Source organism: Notamacropus eugenii, chromosome 2 (genome assembly GCF_028372415.1).
Source record: "Notamacropus eugenii isolate mMacEug1 chromosome 2, mMacEug1.pri_v2, whole genome shotgun sequence".
Classification (NCBI taxonomy): domain Eukaryota; kingdom Metazoa; phylum Chordata; class Mammalia; order Diprotodontia; family Macropodidae; genus Notamacropus; species Notamacropus eugenii.
In genome coordinates this window covers 72,584,577-72,602,249 of record NC_092873.1, presented here as the reverse complement: position 1 = coordinate 72,602,249, position 17,673 = coordinate 72,584,577, and the positions used below count along the sequence as shown (strand labels likewise).

Here is a 17,673-nt window from a genome sequence, read left to right as displayed (position 1 = left end):
GAAATTATCCAAATAAAATGACTAAAATGTCCATATCATTTGACCCAAAGATTCTACTTACTAGGCTTATATCAAAGGATATCCCTGATAAGAAGAAAGTTTGCATATACACCAGAATATTTATAGTAGCACTTTTTACATTAGCAAAGAATTAGAAAAAAAATAGATACCCACTGAGTGAGGAAGAGCTAAACTAACTGTGGTACACACAAAATGACTAACGTGATAAATACTGAGAAGCAAGGAAAGATTCACCTGATGTGATGCCAAGTAAAGTGGAGGCAAAAAAACAATATCCACAATGACTACAGCAACGTAAATGAAAAGAACCACCAAAAAACAATGAAAAGTAAATGTCACAAAATCACTAAGAATAACATAACTCCCTGCAGACAACAGAAAATACTTGGGAGTCTGTATGGGGGCGTGTGTTTGTCCTTCACTGCTGAAGAAGATCATGCCATCAGAGAAATAATGACATGACTTGCACTTGACTTTGTTTTGAGTGAGGGAGGGCTGTGCAGGTCACCAGCCTCACTTCTCCTTGAGAGTCATCTGAATCCAGTGACCAGATATTCATCAGAATGACTGGAGATGACGCAGGATAAGGCAATAAGTGACTTGCCCAAGGTCACACAGCTAGTGAGTGTCAAGTGTCTGAGGTGAGATTTGAACTCAAGTTCTCCTGACTCTTGCACTGGTGCTCTATCCACTGCACCACCAAGCTACCTACCTTGGGAGTATATTTGTCAATACAAACGCAAAAACTATATGAACATAATTACAAAACACATTTCTTACAAATAAAGACAGATTTAAACAATTGGAGAAATAGTAATTGCTCATAAGATGACGAAGCCAGTATGATAAAAATGAAAATACCACTTAAGTTAATGTACTTATTCAGTGTCATACCAATCAAACTCCAAAAGAATTATTTTATAGAGCTGGGGAAAGCAATGACAAAATTCATCTAGAAGAAGAAAAAGTCAAAAATAACAAGGGAATCAAGGAAATGTGAAGGAAGGCAACCTGGCAGCTCCAGATTTCAAAATATATTATAAAGTGGTAATCGTCAAAACAATCTAGTTATCACTAAGAAATAAAGCAGTGGATCAGTAGAATAGATTAGGTACACAATACATAGTAGTAAATGACCATCATAATCTAGTATTTGATAAATGCAAAGATTCAAGCCCTTAGGGTAAGAACTCAACAAAAAGCACTGGAAACTAGAAAGTGATTTGGCAGGAACTAGGCACAGACCAACATCTCATACCATATACCAAGATAAGGTCAAAATGGATAAATGATTTACACATAAAGGATGATCTCACAAGTAAGTCAAGGGAATATGGAAAAATATACCTGTCAGATCTATGGATAAGTTTATGGACAAATTAAGAGAGAAAGAGAGAGAATCACAGGAAGCAAACCAGATCATTTGAATTACATGAAATTAAAATGCTTTTGCACAAACAAAATCAATGCAGCCAAAATTAGGAAAAAAAACAGGAAACTAGGGCTAGGGGGAAATTTACAGCAAATTTCTCTGATAAAAGCCTCATTTCTAAAATATATAGGGAACTAAGCTAAATTTTTAAAAATACAAGCCATTCCCCAGTTGATAAATGGTCACAGGATATAAACGGGTAGTTTTTCAGAAGAAGAAATCAAAGCTATCAATAGTAACATGAAAAAATGCTTTAAATCACTACTGATTAGAGAAGTATAAATTAAATCATTCTGAGGTACCACCTCACACTATTCAGACTGGCTAACATGACAGAAAAGAAAAATAATAAATGCCAGAGGGAATATGGAAAAATAATGATACTAATGCAGTGATGGTGGATTTGTGAATTAATCCAACTATTCCAGAGAACAATTTGCACCTATGCCCAAACACCTATAAAATTATGCATACTCTTTAACCCAGAAATACCAATACTAGGTGTATATCCCAAAGAGATGAAAAGAAAATGGAAAAGGACTTATTTATACAAAAAATATTTATAGCAGCAGTTTTTATGGTGGCAAAGAATTAGAAATCAAGGAGATGTCCATCAGCTGGGGAATGGCTGAACAAGGCGTAGCATATAATTGTGATGGAATATTATTGTGCTAAGAAATGAGGAGGAGGATGGTTTCAGAAAAAACAAGGAAGACTTATATGGACTCATGCAAAATGAAGTGAGTAGAACCAGGAGAACATTTCACATAGTAACAGTAGTATTGTAATGATGAACAACTATAAAAGACTTAGCTACGCTAATCAAGAAGATGATCCTACCCTTAATCAAGACAATGATACAAACAACATCCAAAGGACTCATGATGAAAACTGCTATCCGCTTCAAGACAAGGAACTGATGAATTCTGATTACAGACTAAAGCATACTAAAAAAAATTTTTTTCTTGTTTTTTGGTTCATGTTTTCTTTTGCAACGTAACGAATATGGAAATATGTTTTATATGACTTCACATGTATGGTCAATATCAAATTGTTTGTTTCCATCACATTGGTAAATATTTTTGTTCACAAAGATCTCCCTGTTTAATTCCTCCACTGAGGTCTGATTTCAGATAGTCATTGAACATGGTTATTTCTGTTTTTATATCCTCCAAGAAATTCTAATGATCTTGAGGAGGATAGAATTGTTGAATTGTTTTTGGAAAACTGCAAAACACTTTCTGATACGACCCTTCCCATAAAAGCAAAGACCTATCTTTTCAATATAAATATTTTACTAGTATTTCAAGACCCAGAATATCAATGCCACTGAAGATCTATAGGTGAGTCCTACACAGAAAGAAGCAAAAGAACTGGGGAAGAACAGTATGAAGAAGAACAGAAGGAAAGGGTACCACCTGTGACAGAAAGAAAAGTTAATCTGGTGACAGTACAAGAGAGAGACAGGTAAATAGGCAGAGTACTCTATTGGTGACTTCAAAATATCAGGAAAAATCAAAGAAGGCCTCCAGCACAATGGTGAACAAGAAAAGGCAAGCACTAAAATCTAACAGGATAGGCTGACGCTGGATGGGCTGCAATCTGCACTATTGAAGGGAACTTCAGAACTGATAAGATCACAAATCTATGTGAGTATTTAGGTATAGAGAATACCCAGATTAACAGAACAAAAAAAAGAGAATTTAAATAATGCAATCTCAGGAAAAAATTGAACAACCCATAAATTAGCTACAAAGAAAAACCTCAGGACTAGCTAGATTTACAAGTGAATTCTATTAAACATTCAAAAAACCCACCAATTTTTTACATAAATGCTTTCAAGGGAAATAGAGAAAGATGGCACCCTAATAAACTCCTACTATGAGGCAAATATGATAATAACTCAAATAAGGAGTCAAAACAGAGAGAAAAACAAATAATAATAAGCACCACTATTAGAAATTAATTTACAAAATTACCAGAGATTTCAACATATTAAAAATATGATTTTATTGTATTTTATTTTTATATATCAGATATTTTAATATAGTATTATGTCTATATGTAACATAATTGTATAACATAATTTTTGAATATTTTGAATATAAATTATAATATGAAATATATTATATATTTTTATATATTACTGCTATTGTTTTACTTATTCATAGCACTATGACCAGGTTGGATTCATACCATGAATACAGTGTTGGTTCAATATTACAAAAGTTATAAACATAACATACCATATTAAACAACAATTAATAAAAATCATGTCACTATGGGAACTGATGGAGAAAAAGCTTTTTTAAAAATGGTAGGCTAAAAAACACTACAAAGCATGGGAATAAATAAAACTTTTCCTTACTAAGGTCAACAAGTTCTATCTGTTAGCCAAGAGTTATATATAACCAAGAATTACATATTATATATAATGAAAAATATTAGAAGTCTTTCCAGTAAGAGCAGGAGTATAGTCAAGGATGGCGACTGGTAGCACTATTATTTCATAAGGTACTCAAAATACTAAGTATAACCATAAGAAAAATAAAGTGAGGGACTAAGCATGGACTAAGAAGAAACAGCATAGGCTAAAAATACATATTGAGGGAATAAGTATAGGCTAAGAAACAAGACTGTCTCTTTTTGTAGATAAGGATACCCGAGAGAATCAATTGAAAAATTAATAGGAGCATTAAGAGGATTAATAAAAAATTAGTAGAAACTTTAGTAAAGTAGCAGAATATATGACAAACCCACAAAAATCATAAGTCTTCCTGTATAACAACAAGAAAACCTAGCCAAGACAGAAAAAGAAATTCCAAAGAAACTTATAAGATATATGAAATATCTACGAGTTCATTTACCAAGACCAAATAAGTATATTTCCTATATACCAAGTGTATAAATACAATTACAAAACACTTTTTACAGAAATAAAAGACGACTTGAATAATTAAGCCACACTTATGTAAATGACAATACCACCTAAATTTACAGACTCACTGCAACATCCAACCACCAAAGGATTACAGAACTAGACAAAATCATAATAAAATTCATCTGGAGGAACAAAAGGACAAGAATCTCAAGAAAAATAATGGAAAAAAAGTAGGAAGGGAGAAAACCAAGTAATATCAGATCTCAAATCATGTTACAAAGAAATAATCACAAAAACTGATTAAAAATAGAGGGATCAATTAACAATACAGATTAAGTACAAGATGTTAGAGTAAATGCATATTAACAGAATGGTGTTTAATGAACCCAAAGACACCAACTCTTTGGAGTAACAAGTCACTATTACACAAAAACTGCTGGGAAAATTAGAAAGCAGTCTGGACAAAATAGGCTTAAGTCAGCAACTTACATAATACACCAAAATGAGTTCCAATGAAGTATATGACCTATAAAAAGCCGTAACAAAAATTAAAGGAGAATGGAAGGAGACAGCATTCACATCTATTGGTAAAGGAAGAGCTCTTGATTAAAGATGGAACAGAGAGGATCACAGGAGATAAAAATGGACAATTTTGATTACATAAGATTGAAAAGTTTTTGCCCAAATAAAATCAATATATCTTGAATTAGAAGGGAAACAATTAACTGGAAAAAGAATTTGCAGCCAATTTTTCTGATAAATGTCTGATAGCCAAGCAATATGCGGGATGGATACAAATATTTACGAATCAAAGCCTTTTTCAGATAACAGATAAAAGGTCATATGAACAGGTATTCCTCAAAAGAAAAGCAAGTTACTAAAACAACCATAAGAAAAACTGCTCTAAATCACTAACAATGAGAAACGCAAATTAAAATCACTATACCTCACACCTACCAGACTGACAAAACTGACCAAATAGGAAAATTACAATTATTGGAAGACCAGTCAAGAACAGGTACAGTAATGCACACAATTTAGACCTATACCCAATGTCACTAAATCAAACCTTTTGACCCAGTGATAACACTACTAGTGATATATACCACAGAGATCAAAGAAAGACAAAAAGAACCCTACACATATATTTTGTATAAATATGTTTTTGTTACAGCGAAGAACTGGAAGCAAACTAGGGAAGAGCTGGGAATGGCTGAATAAATTATGCTATATAAAGGTAACAGATTATTACTGTGTTGTAAGTTGTATCACAACTGTGTTGTAAGAAATGACAAAACGCGTGGTTTCAGAGAATCTCAGAAGAATTCAATGAACTGATATAGACTGAAGTGAGTAAAACCAAGAGAACTATTTATGTGATTACTACAACACCGTAAATAGGAAAACAACTTTGAAAGACTTAAGAACACGAATCAAAAAAGTGAACCATCAGGACTCTAGAAGGCTGATAAAGAAGCAGTTTTCCACCATTACTGCAGAACAAGACAAGCATTTTCAGACACATTCAAACACAAATGTTCTTCTTGATCAAGTTTATCTATTAGAAAGAAGGGCTTTTTAATGTGTGGAGCACAGGAGGAGACAGCAATAGTGATACCAAAATAAAGGACAACAGTGAAACAATTTAAAAATACACAAAAGAACAACTGAAGGAAGTTTACAAGGTAACGTAGATAAGCAGAATAATGTTGGTGCTACTATATGTTTAATACATGTTTTTAAAACCATTTTGTAACAGATTCATTATTTCCTATCCAATCTTCTTTTACCATCTTTATGTATGGAAATGTTCATGTTTATTGGTGACTTTCTAGTTCATAATGAAAAAATTTTAAGTCATAACGGTGGGGGAATATACATGTAGATATACACACAATTACATATATGTATATACACATATACACATAAATGTTCTACACAAGGCAATAAAACTAATGTATTCTAGTCCATAAAATAGAAACAGTTCTTACCCACTGAGGTAAAAGTCTCATAGTTCTCCTGTCTGTCATTCCTAGAGAGGTCCTTCTGAGTCTGGTCCAAATGCCCCCATTCTTCCAGGATAAAAGATACAGCCACATCGGCCACATCCTCAATTTTCACCAATGTCTGAAACATGAGATCCCTACTCAGTTCCTGTTCCCTGTGCTCTGCTTTTAAATAAGGGACAGCAGAGCATCAAATATGAAAGCAGGATGAAGTGGGAGGAAATATGCAGAGTGATGTTACATGAAAGGGACACTGGACTAGGAGTTAGGAGACCTTGATTCTACTCTCGGTTCTGGCCACTAGCTCTCTGTGTGACCTTGGGCAAGTGACTAAGCCTTTACTGATCTCAATAGCTTCATCTGTCAAATGAGGTTGTTAGACAATATGATCTTTTAATTTCTTCCAGTGTTAACATTTCTAAATTATGTGCCTCTCTAGAAAGGGTGAGTAGGTGTTAAATGGAGAGGAGGAAAGCAGAGTTGAAAATACATGGGGAACTAGGGGCCAATCCAAGATGGGCTTAGTTTCTGGGAAAAGTATTTAGAGATAAATTTCCTAAGTGGGGATGGAGGGAGTCCTAAGGAAACTCCAGGATGAGGGGAGAATACAGGGCCACAATCAGGGAGTAGCCACAGGGTTTCAATGAAGGCAGAGAAAGGACGATAGCTCACTTGGGCCCCAGTCATGTGAAATGCAGCTGCCATCTGCTGGTCTCTAAGATTTCCCTTCTGAGGAACAGCTGGAATCTGGGACACAGGCAGAGCTGAAGGAGGAGAAAAGGAGTTGTGAGTGAGAATTGTCTTGCTCTCCTCTCAAAGTAACCATGTTATTCCCCTGCTCAAGAGTTTACAGTGGGACCCCACTGCCTGTTGTTCAAAGTTCAAACTCCTTTAATTAACTCTTAGTGCCCAAAATAATTGGGTTCCATACTCTACCTCACTAACTTTATTCACCATTTTCTCCCAATATGGACACTGTGCTTCACTCAAGCCATTTCTGTCCCCTACATACATCATACTGATTATTCTTCTCTTTGCACCTTTGTTGGTAAGGTTTCTATTTGGAAAGCCCTCATCTCTGAAAATATAAAATCTAATCAGGATCAACTCAAGTTTTCCATGTTTTCTCCCAATACCCTAGGCTACACAAATATCTTATCTTCTACTTCTGAATTTCTATGAATGTTGCTGTTCATTCAATCCTTTGTTACCACTTTTGCTTGCTCCTTGCATGTCTTCCTCCGTGATCCCAAGCTTCACCATCACCCAGCTCAAACCTGTGTGTTACCCTGACCTTGCTATGTGCCTTGGCTGAGGCTGATCTACCTTATAATTTCCCTTGACCAAATACTCTTTTGGTTTTTTAGATCTAGTTACAGCTTTTCTGGTGCTTACTACCTGCCTGGTACATATGAACTGCTTTCTGTTTGTGGCTTAAAGGTCGAATGGAGGGAAGACTGACTGAAAACAGGAAGGGACCAAACACCAAGGATAAGTAACGTCAAGGGGCTAAAGCAAGTCTTGAATGAAAGAAAGCAATGAATGTGTGATTTAAAAAAAAAAAAGTAGCAATAAGAATTGATCTTCAGTCCAGGTATCATTAAAGCAAAAAAAAAAAAAGGAATAAATTTAAAAAATAGAAAATCTGGCATGACCACTAAATTATTACTAGATAACTCTTAAAAGACATTAAGGATATGAACACGAGTGGTATCCTGTTAGAGAATAAAATCTCTGGATAAACCGGGAGATTGTGGGGGGAGCAGTGTTTACTAGACACCTTATTAGAGGAAAGAAATGGGGTTGGGGAAATCCTAAGGGACTTGAGGAGACAGCAGAGAATCAAATAGAGTTTGGATATGAAGAAAAGGAAATTCAACAGGAATTATTTCTTATTTCGATTTCCAAAGATTACAAAAATATGGAGATTAACTTCATAATAGATTTACAAGCAACAAATGATTGGTATTAGGTCACTAATTGTTCACCTTCCATCATGTCTTTGAAATAAGTCAGCAAATTGGTATGACAAGGTGAAATGAGACCAGAAAAAAAAAAAGAAAATGTTTTAAGGAGACAATGAAGCACGGCTTCAAAGAACCTGGTAGGATAATCACTTTGTGGGAAACAGCAGGATCAGGTAAGCATGCAGCAACCAAGCAAAGGAGGATTCTTTCCGAGAAGATTTTGGGAGGCCGAGCTAAGGGAAGAGATTTACAAACAGTAGTGGGCTCTATAAACAGCAGCACCACATTACATGTGCACGTTGGGAAAGGGCTTTTGTGCAGCTTTTATTTTCCAGTCATATCTGCAAACACAATATCACTATCAGCAATCCTTTCAACTGCAAAGGAGGATGAAAGAGACGCACCTGTGCAAGCTCTGATCCTCTCCTGTTTGGGTCAGTTAGCTCCTCACGCAGAACCCTTTAAAGTCGTCCCTTCTCTCTCCTTCATCTAATAAGTTGCCAAATTCGGTCTACTCTGCTTCTACAGTGTGTCTATCTCTATATCCATTCCCTCCTTTCTGCTTTCACTGAACCCTAAATCAAGCCTTTATCACCTCTTACCTGCAGTACTTTAAGAGCATTATAACTGGTTTTCCTAATTTGTTTTTCCTTCAGTCCATCCTTAACACTGCTGCCTTAGTAATCTTACTAAAGTATCACTGATTCCTCTACTTGTAAACCTTCAGTGACTCCATTATCTACTGATTCATGTATTCTTTATCCTGACTTTATGGTTCTCTACGAGGCAGGTAGGTGGCACAATGGATTAGGAAGACCTGAGTTCAAATTCCACCTCATACTTACTAGCTGTGTAATCCAGGAAAAGTAACAATCTCTGTTTGCCTCAGTTTCCTCAGCTGTACAATGCAGATAATAATAGCACCAAGGTTTTAGGGGAAGCAAAGGAGATGATACTTATAAAGTACTCAGCACAGTGCTCAGAACACAGCAGGCGCCACATAAATGCTGGCTATTACTTATTTGTTCATTTATTTATTTGCTACTGCTCCTGCTGCTGCTATTAATCTGGCTTCCACCTCCTCTAATCTCCCATTACTCTTCTTCTTATGCACTGCAGTAAAATGAAAATTCCTTGAGGGCAATTGTTTTATTTTTGTCTTTGTATACTGAGTGCCTAGTACGGTGTTTGTAAACATACACACATAATGTTTACTGAACATTCCAGGCAAAATGGACAATTCATTCTCTTCTTTCCCCTTTCAATGGTTCTGACTGCCCCATTCCTGGAACAGGTCTCCTCCAATTACCAACTCCACCCATTGAAGTCTGGGCCTTCAAAGCCCACCTTAGGTGCTACCTCCTTCCCTAATCCCCCTCAATCTCTTCCCAAACTCTTCACTGTATTCTGTCTGGACATCTCCATCACACTTATCACATTTTGCCTTGTATTCATATAATTACTTGTGTATGCGTCTCATCCCTTCGATTGACCTACATGATTCCTGAGGGCAGGCACTGGGTCTCATTTCATCTCCCTATCTCCAGTGCTTAGTAACTGTTGAGTTGAATTAAACTTCTTTGACCTGACTTCCAACTTCAGTCCTCAACTTCACACCCTTCTAGTGGTAGTTTGCCTTGCTTTCTCAGAGTTCCCTTTTCCTTGCTATAGCCAACACTCCCACTTTAACCTCTACAGGGATTTCCCAAAACCCATCAATGCACAGTGCCGCTCCCTCACCATTTGCCTCTAAGGAGAGAGGTTTCTGGGGACCACTCTCAGACTGGATGTCCATGGGCTGGAGCTGGATATTCAGGGACTCCTGCACCATTCTCTGTTGCATCATTTCCTGAAGGGGTACTTCTGGATAGGCAGCAACCTAAGGACAACAAATAAGCACCACTTTAGAGAACAGGGTATATATAGCAGGAATGCTACAAAAATCCAAGCCTTCATATTAGACAGATAAAATATAAAGAAGGAGCTAAAATATTATTCAACTTCACAGGGAGCAAGGCAAGACATAAGATGGGATAAAACTTAAGATGGGAGATGGAGATTAATAGCAAAACCCATTCTAATGGCTTTACAATCATCTTCTCTTGGTTTTCACTTTAGTCTTAAAGATCTCTAGGTCTAAGGCCACAAGGTATTGTAGATTCTGCTACTTTGAAAGAATTACTTAACATTGCTAAGCCTTGATTCACCTACAGAATGAACAAGCTGCCAATGCCCCTGGCTCCTGGGGTAAAGACTCACTATTCAACAAAAACTGCTGGGAAAGCTGAATAACGGTTTGATAAACATTAGGTTTGGGGGTAACTGGGTGGCACAGTGAATAAAGTGCCAGGCGCGGAGTCAAGAAAAGCTGAGTTCCAATCTGGCCTCAGACACTTACTAGCTGTAGGACCCTGGGCAAGTCACTTAACCCTGTTTGTCTCAGTTTTCTAATTTGTAAAATGAGCTGGGAAAAGGAAATGTTAAACTCTCTTGTGTCTTTGTCAAAAAAACCTGAAATGGGGTCAAGAAAAGTCAGACATGACTGAAGTGACTGAACAATAAGAAATTACATTTAGACTAGCGCCTCACACTATATGTGATTAGTCCCAAATGATACATGACTTAGATGTACAAAGTCACATCATAAACAAATTATAGAGAAACAAGGAAGAAATTTGTATAGATGGATGGAGAGAAGTTCTAGACCAAACATGGAAGGATCACCAAAGACAACATGGACAATTTTATGGACAACATAAAATTAAAAAGAGTTTTGTGTGACAAAATAAATATAATTAAATTAGATAAGAAAGTAAGTGGGAAATAAAATCTTTACTAAAACAAGTCTCATTTCTAAGCTATATAAGGAATTGATTGAAATTTATAAGAGAGTCACTCCTCAATTGATAAATGGTCATTAAATATAAATAGATGATTTTCAAAGGAAGAAATCCAAGCTATCAACAAGACTATGAGAAAATGTTCCAAATACAATTAGAGAAATGCAACTTTGAGGTTCAATATAACAACTTTCAGATTGATAAAGACCAAAACAAAAAAAGAAAGGAAAAGACAAATGTTGGAAGGGATACAGGAAAAGAGGCACACTAATGATCTACATATGGAGCTGAATGGTCTAGCCATTCTGTAAAAACAATTTGGAACAAAGCCCAAAGTCCCTAAACTGCTTCTTAGTCAGTGAACTCAGCGATACCACTAACAGGCCAATATCCCCAGAGAAATCAAAGGAAGAGAAAAAGGATCCATATATACAAAATATTTGTAGCAGATCTTTAATAGTGGAAAAGAACTGTAAATTAAAAGGGTGTCCATCAACTGGGGAATAGGTGAACAACAGTACATACATGTAACCGAATACTATTGTGCCATATGATAAAAGGAATGGTTCCAAAAAAACTTGTAAAGACTTTCATAAACTGATGCAAAGCAAACTGAGAGTACAACAGAATAATTTGTAGTCTATTGCTTCTTAACTGTGGGTCACAAGTAGAAAGTTTAAGAAGCCCTGATTTATACAACAATGCAAAAACTAGTAACTTTGAAAGATCAGTGCAATTAATAATCATGATTCCAGGGAATTGACGAGGAAATACACTGTCCTCTTCCTGACAGAAAAGTGATAAACTCAAAATGAGAGTGAGACATGCAGTTCTAGACCAATGTGTGAATTTATTTTACTTGACTATGCATATTTATTAAAAAAGGGTTTGGGTTTTTTTTTCAATTGAGGGAAGAGAGAAGATGGGAGAAAAAGAAAACAAAACATTTTCTAATAAAAAAGAAATAAAATAAAACTAGTGGATTGGATCAGTTTTTCTCGGAGGTCCCTTCCAGCTTTAACCTTCTATGATTCCAACATTGCTGCTGTTTTCCAACCATTCCTTCTACAGAGACAAGCAGCCTGACAGGCACTGGGTCATCTGGCTATCAATTCCTCCAATCATATCATTTTCCTCCTCTTCACTACCAAACTAGAAAGTTTTCCTGCTTGCAGTCTCAAGCTGTCAGTGTTAAAAGGGACCTCAGAGGTGATCTAATACAAGTTGCATTTGCACAGGAATCACCTCTGAGGTCCCTTTTTTAAACAGTAATTAACTGAAGATCTCCAAGGGAGGGAAGGAAACCTATCACCTCCCAAAGCAACCTCTTTCATTTATGAATAGTTCTAACTCATAGAAAGCTTTTTTTACCTCAATCCTAGATTTGCCTGTTTAAAATTTCTACTCCAGTTCTGCCTAATCTGGTTTCAGTCTGCAAAATTCCACTGAAATCAACTCTCCAAGGTTACTAATGACCTTCTAATGAATAAATCCAACCCTCTTTTCTTAGTCATTTATTTGATCTTTCTGTATGATCTGACACCTCCAAACACATTCTTCAGATTCCCTCTTCCTCTAGCTTCTGACAATGTTTATTTGTTGATTCTCCCATACCTCTAACTGCTCTTTCACAGTTCTTCTGACCCTTAAATGTCCTTCAAGACTCTATTTTTAGCTCTCTTTTCTTTCTCCACATTCTCCTTTGGCAGTCTCATTCACTTACATGTTTCAATTATCCCCTCTATACAATGACTTCCAAATCTAGCATCTCTAGTCACAATCTCTACCCTGAGCTCCAAGTTGAAAATTTCTAATGTGGCAAAATTTTATCCATCTGAAAAACTCACCATCACTTCAAATTCTGCATATCCAAAATTAACTTACTATTTTACTGTCAGTTAAGTCAACATGTGTTTATTATCATCTGCTATGTGCCAGGGCTTATGCTACGGGCTGGAGATACAAAGAAAGACAAAAACAGCCAGAAAGCCCACAATGTAATGAGGTGTCACTCTCCAAAACAGTACATTCAAACAAGATTCACACAGTATAAATTGGATGTAATCTGAGGGAAGGCACTAATATATTCAAAACAAAACAAACAAACAAACAAAAAACCCTAGGAGGGGGGAGGTCTTCCAGCTTCCCTTTCTTTGATAATCTCCCAACCAACCTTGGGGTCATCTTTGACTCTTTGGTCTTTTCCACTCCTCACAACCTTAAAGTCCCAGTTTCAGAGGTTTGGACTTATCTATTCCATCTATCCTCTCCTCCCTACCCACAGTGCAAGGACTCATTTCCTTTCACTCAGACTATTATAATAGTCTCTTAACTGGTCTCTCAGTAACCCTTTTCTAATCCATTACTCACACCATTGCTAAAGTAATCTTTCTAATACACAATTCTGATCACATCACTCCCCGCTCAAAAATTTTCTAGGGTATCCTTACTTTCTCAAGGACAAAATATAAATGTCCCAGCACAGTAAACTATGGCTTTAAAGGCCTTTCAGACTTTGCAGACTCGATTTTCCTTTGAAGTCTTATTTCACACACTTCTACCTGTCCCAAACTAGACTAACAACAACTCCTGAATCTCTTCCTGCCCTCTCCCACCTCCATCTGGCATATGTCCACCATGCCTACAATGGAGTCCCTCAACATCTATACCTATATCTCTGCTCTTTGAGGAGGAAATACTGGTGAACCCAATTAAGAGAAAAGCACCAAAAGGTGAGGAAACACAAAAAACATTAGACATGGCTAAAGGATAAAGCATTAAAGGAAAAAAGAAAAATCTGAAGAGACCAGCAAGATTGGTACAGAAAAATACAAAGTGAACTGAGCACCCCATATACATATCAATGAAGAGCTGATAGGAAAAATTCAAATAACTCAAAAGCTTTTTTTTTCCTTTATCAAGAAATGTTCTTTTGGCACGCTTAGTCCTTATATCTCCAGTTTGAAACAAAGAACCACTGTTTATAAAATGTCTAAGAAATAGTGCTTAATGTAAATCTTTACTAATCCCACTCCACCTAGCTACCCTGGCAGTCTCCTTTATCGGTCTGCAATTGATTATATTTATAGAGCTCTTTTTGTACTATATTTCTCTTTAGAAAAAAGTAGCCTCTTTATGGGAAGTTCATATCTGATGCTGACTCTCTTGCCCCCTACAGTATTTAACTCAATGAACATTATAAACTAATAATGTTGACCCTTTACAAAGCTGTTCAGGGTGGTTAAGTATTCATCTAAAGTAAGACCTGGGGAGCAGTTTATTATTGTTCTGAGAGAATTTGGCAAATAGTACAAAAGAACTAAATGAGCTTAGTGGAAACAGAGTAAGTGGCAGCAGAGCAAGAAGAAAATTTAGCAGTTCCCTCAGCCATTTTCTAAAATCAAGGTTATTTGTCTTAGGTTGAAGTATGCTGCTACTTCAATTCAAAAGGATGAAATGTTAAATAGGCCATTGGAAACCTTGCCCAAAGACGCCAGGACCAAAAGGCTCTGGCCTGTTCCATGCCTAAAGCTGCTACTTTAGGTACCCAGGGTACTCACAGAGAAAGAACCTGTGAAGTTTCTAAAGTGAGGAAAAGGAGTTTCTAGAGAGAAATCCAGAGTACAGCCAGAAGCCCAAAGTGACCTGAGGCATGGGGGAAAAAAACCATTACAGAAAAAACAAGGAAATCCACCCATCTCTCCATAAGAACAGTGAAAGTGAGATATTAAAAGCCCATAACTGTTCCAGGTAGGCACAATGAATAGTTTCTTTTTTAAATTTTTTAAAAAATCTTTATTATGCACTACTATGCTCCTTAAGATTAGGAATTTGTTTCATTTTTTTTAAAAAAATTTGAAACCCCAGTACCTGGCATATAACATACACTTAATAAATGCTTGCTTGAGCCTAGGCCTCAAGTAGAACCTAAGAGAACAAAAAAATTCTGATGGGGTATCAGGATGCAAAGAACTTTATGGACACTTTCCCAATTTTTTCTTTAATTCAACAAATATTAGGTGATTCCCATGTCATCTCCTTAATTCCCTTCTATTACCTCACTGCCTAGATTTGTTGTTTTATTTTTTTCCTCCTCACCTCTTCTCCTTGTTCATCAAAGTCTCTCTGTAATTCCTCCAACAAAACCACAGCTTCCTCCCCACTTTCCGGATGATGTTGTCTCACCCATGCCTGAAGCTGCCCAGGCAAGATGGCCAGGAACTGTTCCAGCACTAGCAGCTCTAGGATTTGTTCTTTTGTGTGCATCTCTGGCCTCAGCCATTCGCAACAGAGCACCCTTAGTTGACTGAGAGCCTCCCGGGGCCCTGATGCTTCATAGTACTGGAACTGTCTGAAGCGCTGGTTAAAGGTCTCCATACTGGGAGGAGAATTCTCCTGCATCCAGGTGCAATCTTCTTCCTCCACTTTCACTATCAGAAGTCCTTCTTGCTCCTGCGGAGGATGAACTGTAGTGGACAGAGCTGCAGCTTCTCTTGAGTCTCTGGGCATGATTCACACCCAAAGGAATGCTTCACTATGAGGTTTGACCTGTAGAGATCAAAGGCACTTCTGCTTTTAAATCTTGAATGGCACTTTAGGTAGAATGCAACCTAATGACATATTAAAAATAATTATTAGCATAAAGAAACGACAAAGTTCAGGCAAATGCTAAGATGAAGGAAATTTACTGAAGGTTAACCGCAAAAGTCAATTTCAGAAAGGATTTGCCACAGACTGACTCGAAGCAACATAAACCACAGCTACTAAAGTAACAAGCAATGAGTCTGAAACTTACAAATAACTTATCCAGACCGGTTGATCCTTTCTTATTTGTTGGCCAGATCCCCAATGGCAATTCCAAACGGCCCAGGATCAGAAAGAAGAAATGAAAGAAGGAAAAAAAATATCGTTCCTGTTTAAGACAACAAGATCTGAAAGACCCCAGATAAGCTTTCTCAGGAGAAACTTCGCAGCTCCAGGAAAAGGCTCAGGTCATCAAGCCGGGTTAGGGACCCAGCCCCAGGGACCCAGGATGATCTAACTTAGGACCAGAGCCGGGCCTAGTCAGCAGGGGATGAAGCCCCGAGGCTCCCTTCCCTTCTCTCTGCCCGGAGTCTCGTTCTTCGGGGAACACAACTTCCACAAGGCGGAATCAAGGAAGGAAGTAAGGGGCTCTTTCCAAGAGGCACTAGAGGGGTCGCCTCGATCCCCAGACTTCCGAAAACTCACGGGAAATTACTAAATCGATGCCTTCCTTGCCCTTGGCTGGTCGGGCCGCTAAATCCCGCCCCTTCCCCTCCCGGAATAAACTTCCGAGTCCTCTCTAGGAATCCCGGAGGTTCGCGTCTCTGTGAGTGGAGCGCTGCGGCTGCTGCCCGGCTCGGGGCGGAGCCTGCAGAGAAAGGGGATCGGGCTCTCCTAGCGACGCACGCGTCCGTCCTCACACCGGGGAGCGCCCACGGGTGAACTTCCCCGAAGAGGATAACGGCTGCCCGGCTCCCGGGCCTCCGACATCCCGCTGGAAGCTGCCGGACCGCGGGGGCAGGGGTGGGGAGGGGCGGGGAGAGGCCGCTCGGAAGCTGGGAGCAACTCTTAGCCTTCGGGGCGTGGGGGGTCGGGGGAGGGGAGCGCCGAGAAGGCGAAGCTAGGGAGCAGGTCTGCTCAGTCCGGACACTCGCACCTACCCCTTCCTTGGGCCCTCAGGCAGTGAGCCCTGCAGCTGTCATTCCCTTCTACGTCCTCCTGCTCACCCTGACCCGGATCCTGGCCCCGACCCCATCAGCCCGAGATCAGCCTGAAAAATCAGGAGATTGCCCTCATCCCCAAATTTCCTGCTACGTCCTCTAAAAAGCTGCTGGCCGAACTACGTCCCAAGCGCCGGCTGATGTCATGTAGACGCTTTCCTTCCAGCCAAAGAGCCAATCAGAGCGCGGAGGTGGAACCGCTGCCAGGAGCCACCTCTGCTGGGCGTATTGATCAGATGGAGGGGGACACCCGTTTATGGGGCCCGCAGTTGGAATCCATAGGAGACATCTTCCCTTAGTCATCCGGGGTTCTACGTCAGTCCCTGAAAAGGAAAGGAGAGTGGTCTTTTAATGTCCCTCTCCTTTACTGTGTCTTTTTTCTTCTTGTCCACCCTACTCTTCAGGTTTTCAGTCCTTTTGTTCTTAGGCTATGTCCCTCCTCTGAAAAATGGATATCATAAACATTCACCCCAAATGTAAATGAGGGATAACTCTAAATGAAACGCATTTGTTAAAGGCGTAATACGTGCCAAGCACAGTGCTAGCTATTGAATAGGTAAATCCAAAAGCAGGTGTAATGGTATGGTCACAAACCAACCCTGGTGGCCAGTTACTGGACAGATAGTCCTAACCTTCCTGTGGTCTGTCAGGCCTTCTACCCTATACCAATGGTAGTCAACAGGTTTGTCCACCTAAACCTGACACTATTAGGGTCCCGAGCTGATTGGCAATGTTCCTGTGTCCGTCCCTCAGGAGGCTCTCAAGTTGAAGCATTAGAAAAG

The 17,673-nt window shown here is 38.5% G+C and overlaps 1 protein-coding gene across 3 annotated transcripts in view; it reads right to left on the bottom strand.

The window, feature by feature from the left end:
- Positions 1–16,972, bottom strand: part of ZKSCAN5 (zinc finger with KRAB and SCAN domains 5) — a 28,121-nt gene extending 11,149 nt beyond the window's left edge. The window contains exons 1-6 of one of the 3 annotated variants that reach the window (XM_072640927.1): positions 16,832–16,887; positions 15,943–15,972; positions 15,246–15,695; positions 10,048–10,186; positions 7,013–7,104; positions 6,326–6,461 (exon numbers count right to left, since the gene is read on the bottom strand). In XM_072640927.1, coding sequence (XP_072497028.1) covers positions 6,326–6,461; positions 7,013–7,104; positions 10,048–10,186; positions 15,246–15,656 — 778 coding nt within the window. In that variant the 5' untranslated portion in view covers positions 15,657–15,695; positions 15,943–15,972; positions 16,832–16,887. Of the gene's footprint in view, positions 1–6,325; positions 6,462–7,012; positions 7,105–10,047; positions 10,187–15,245; positions 15,758–15,942 lie in introns of all 3 variants that reach the window. The other 2 variants (XM_072640925.1, XM_072640926.1) reach the window with 2 other exon arrangements.
- Positions 16,973–17,673: the final 701 nt, after the last annotated feature.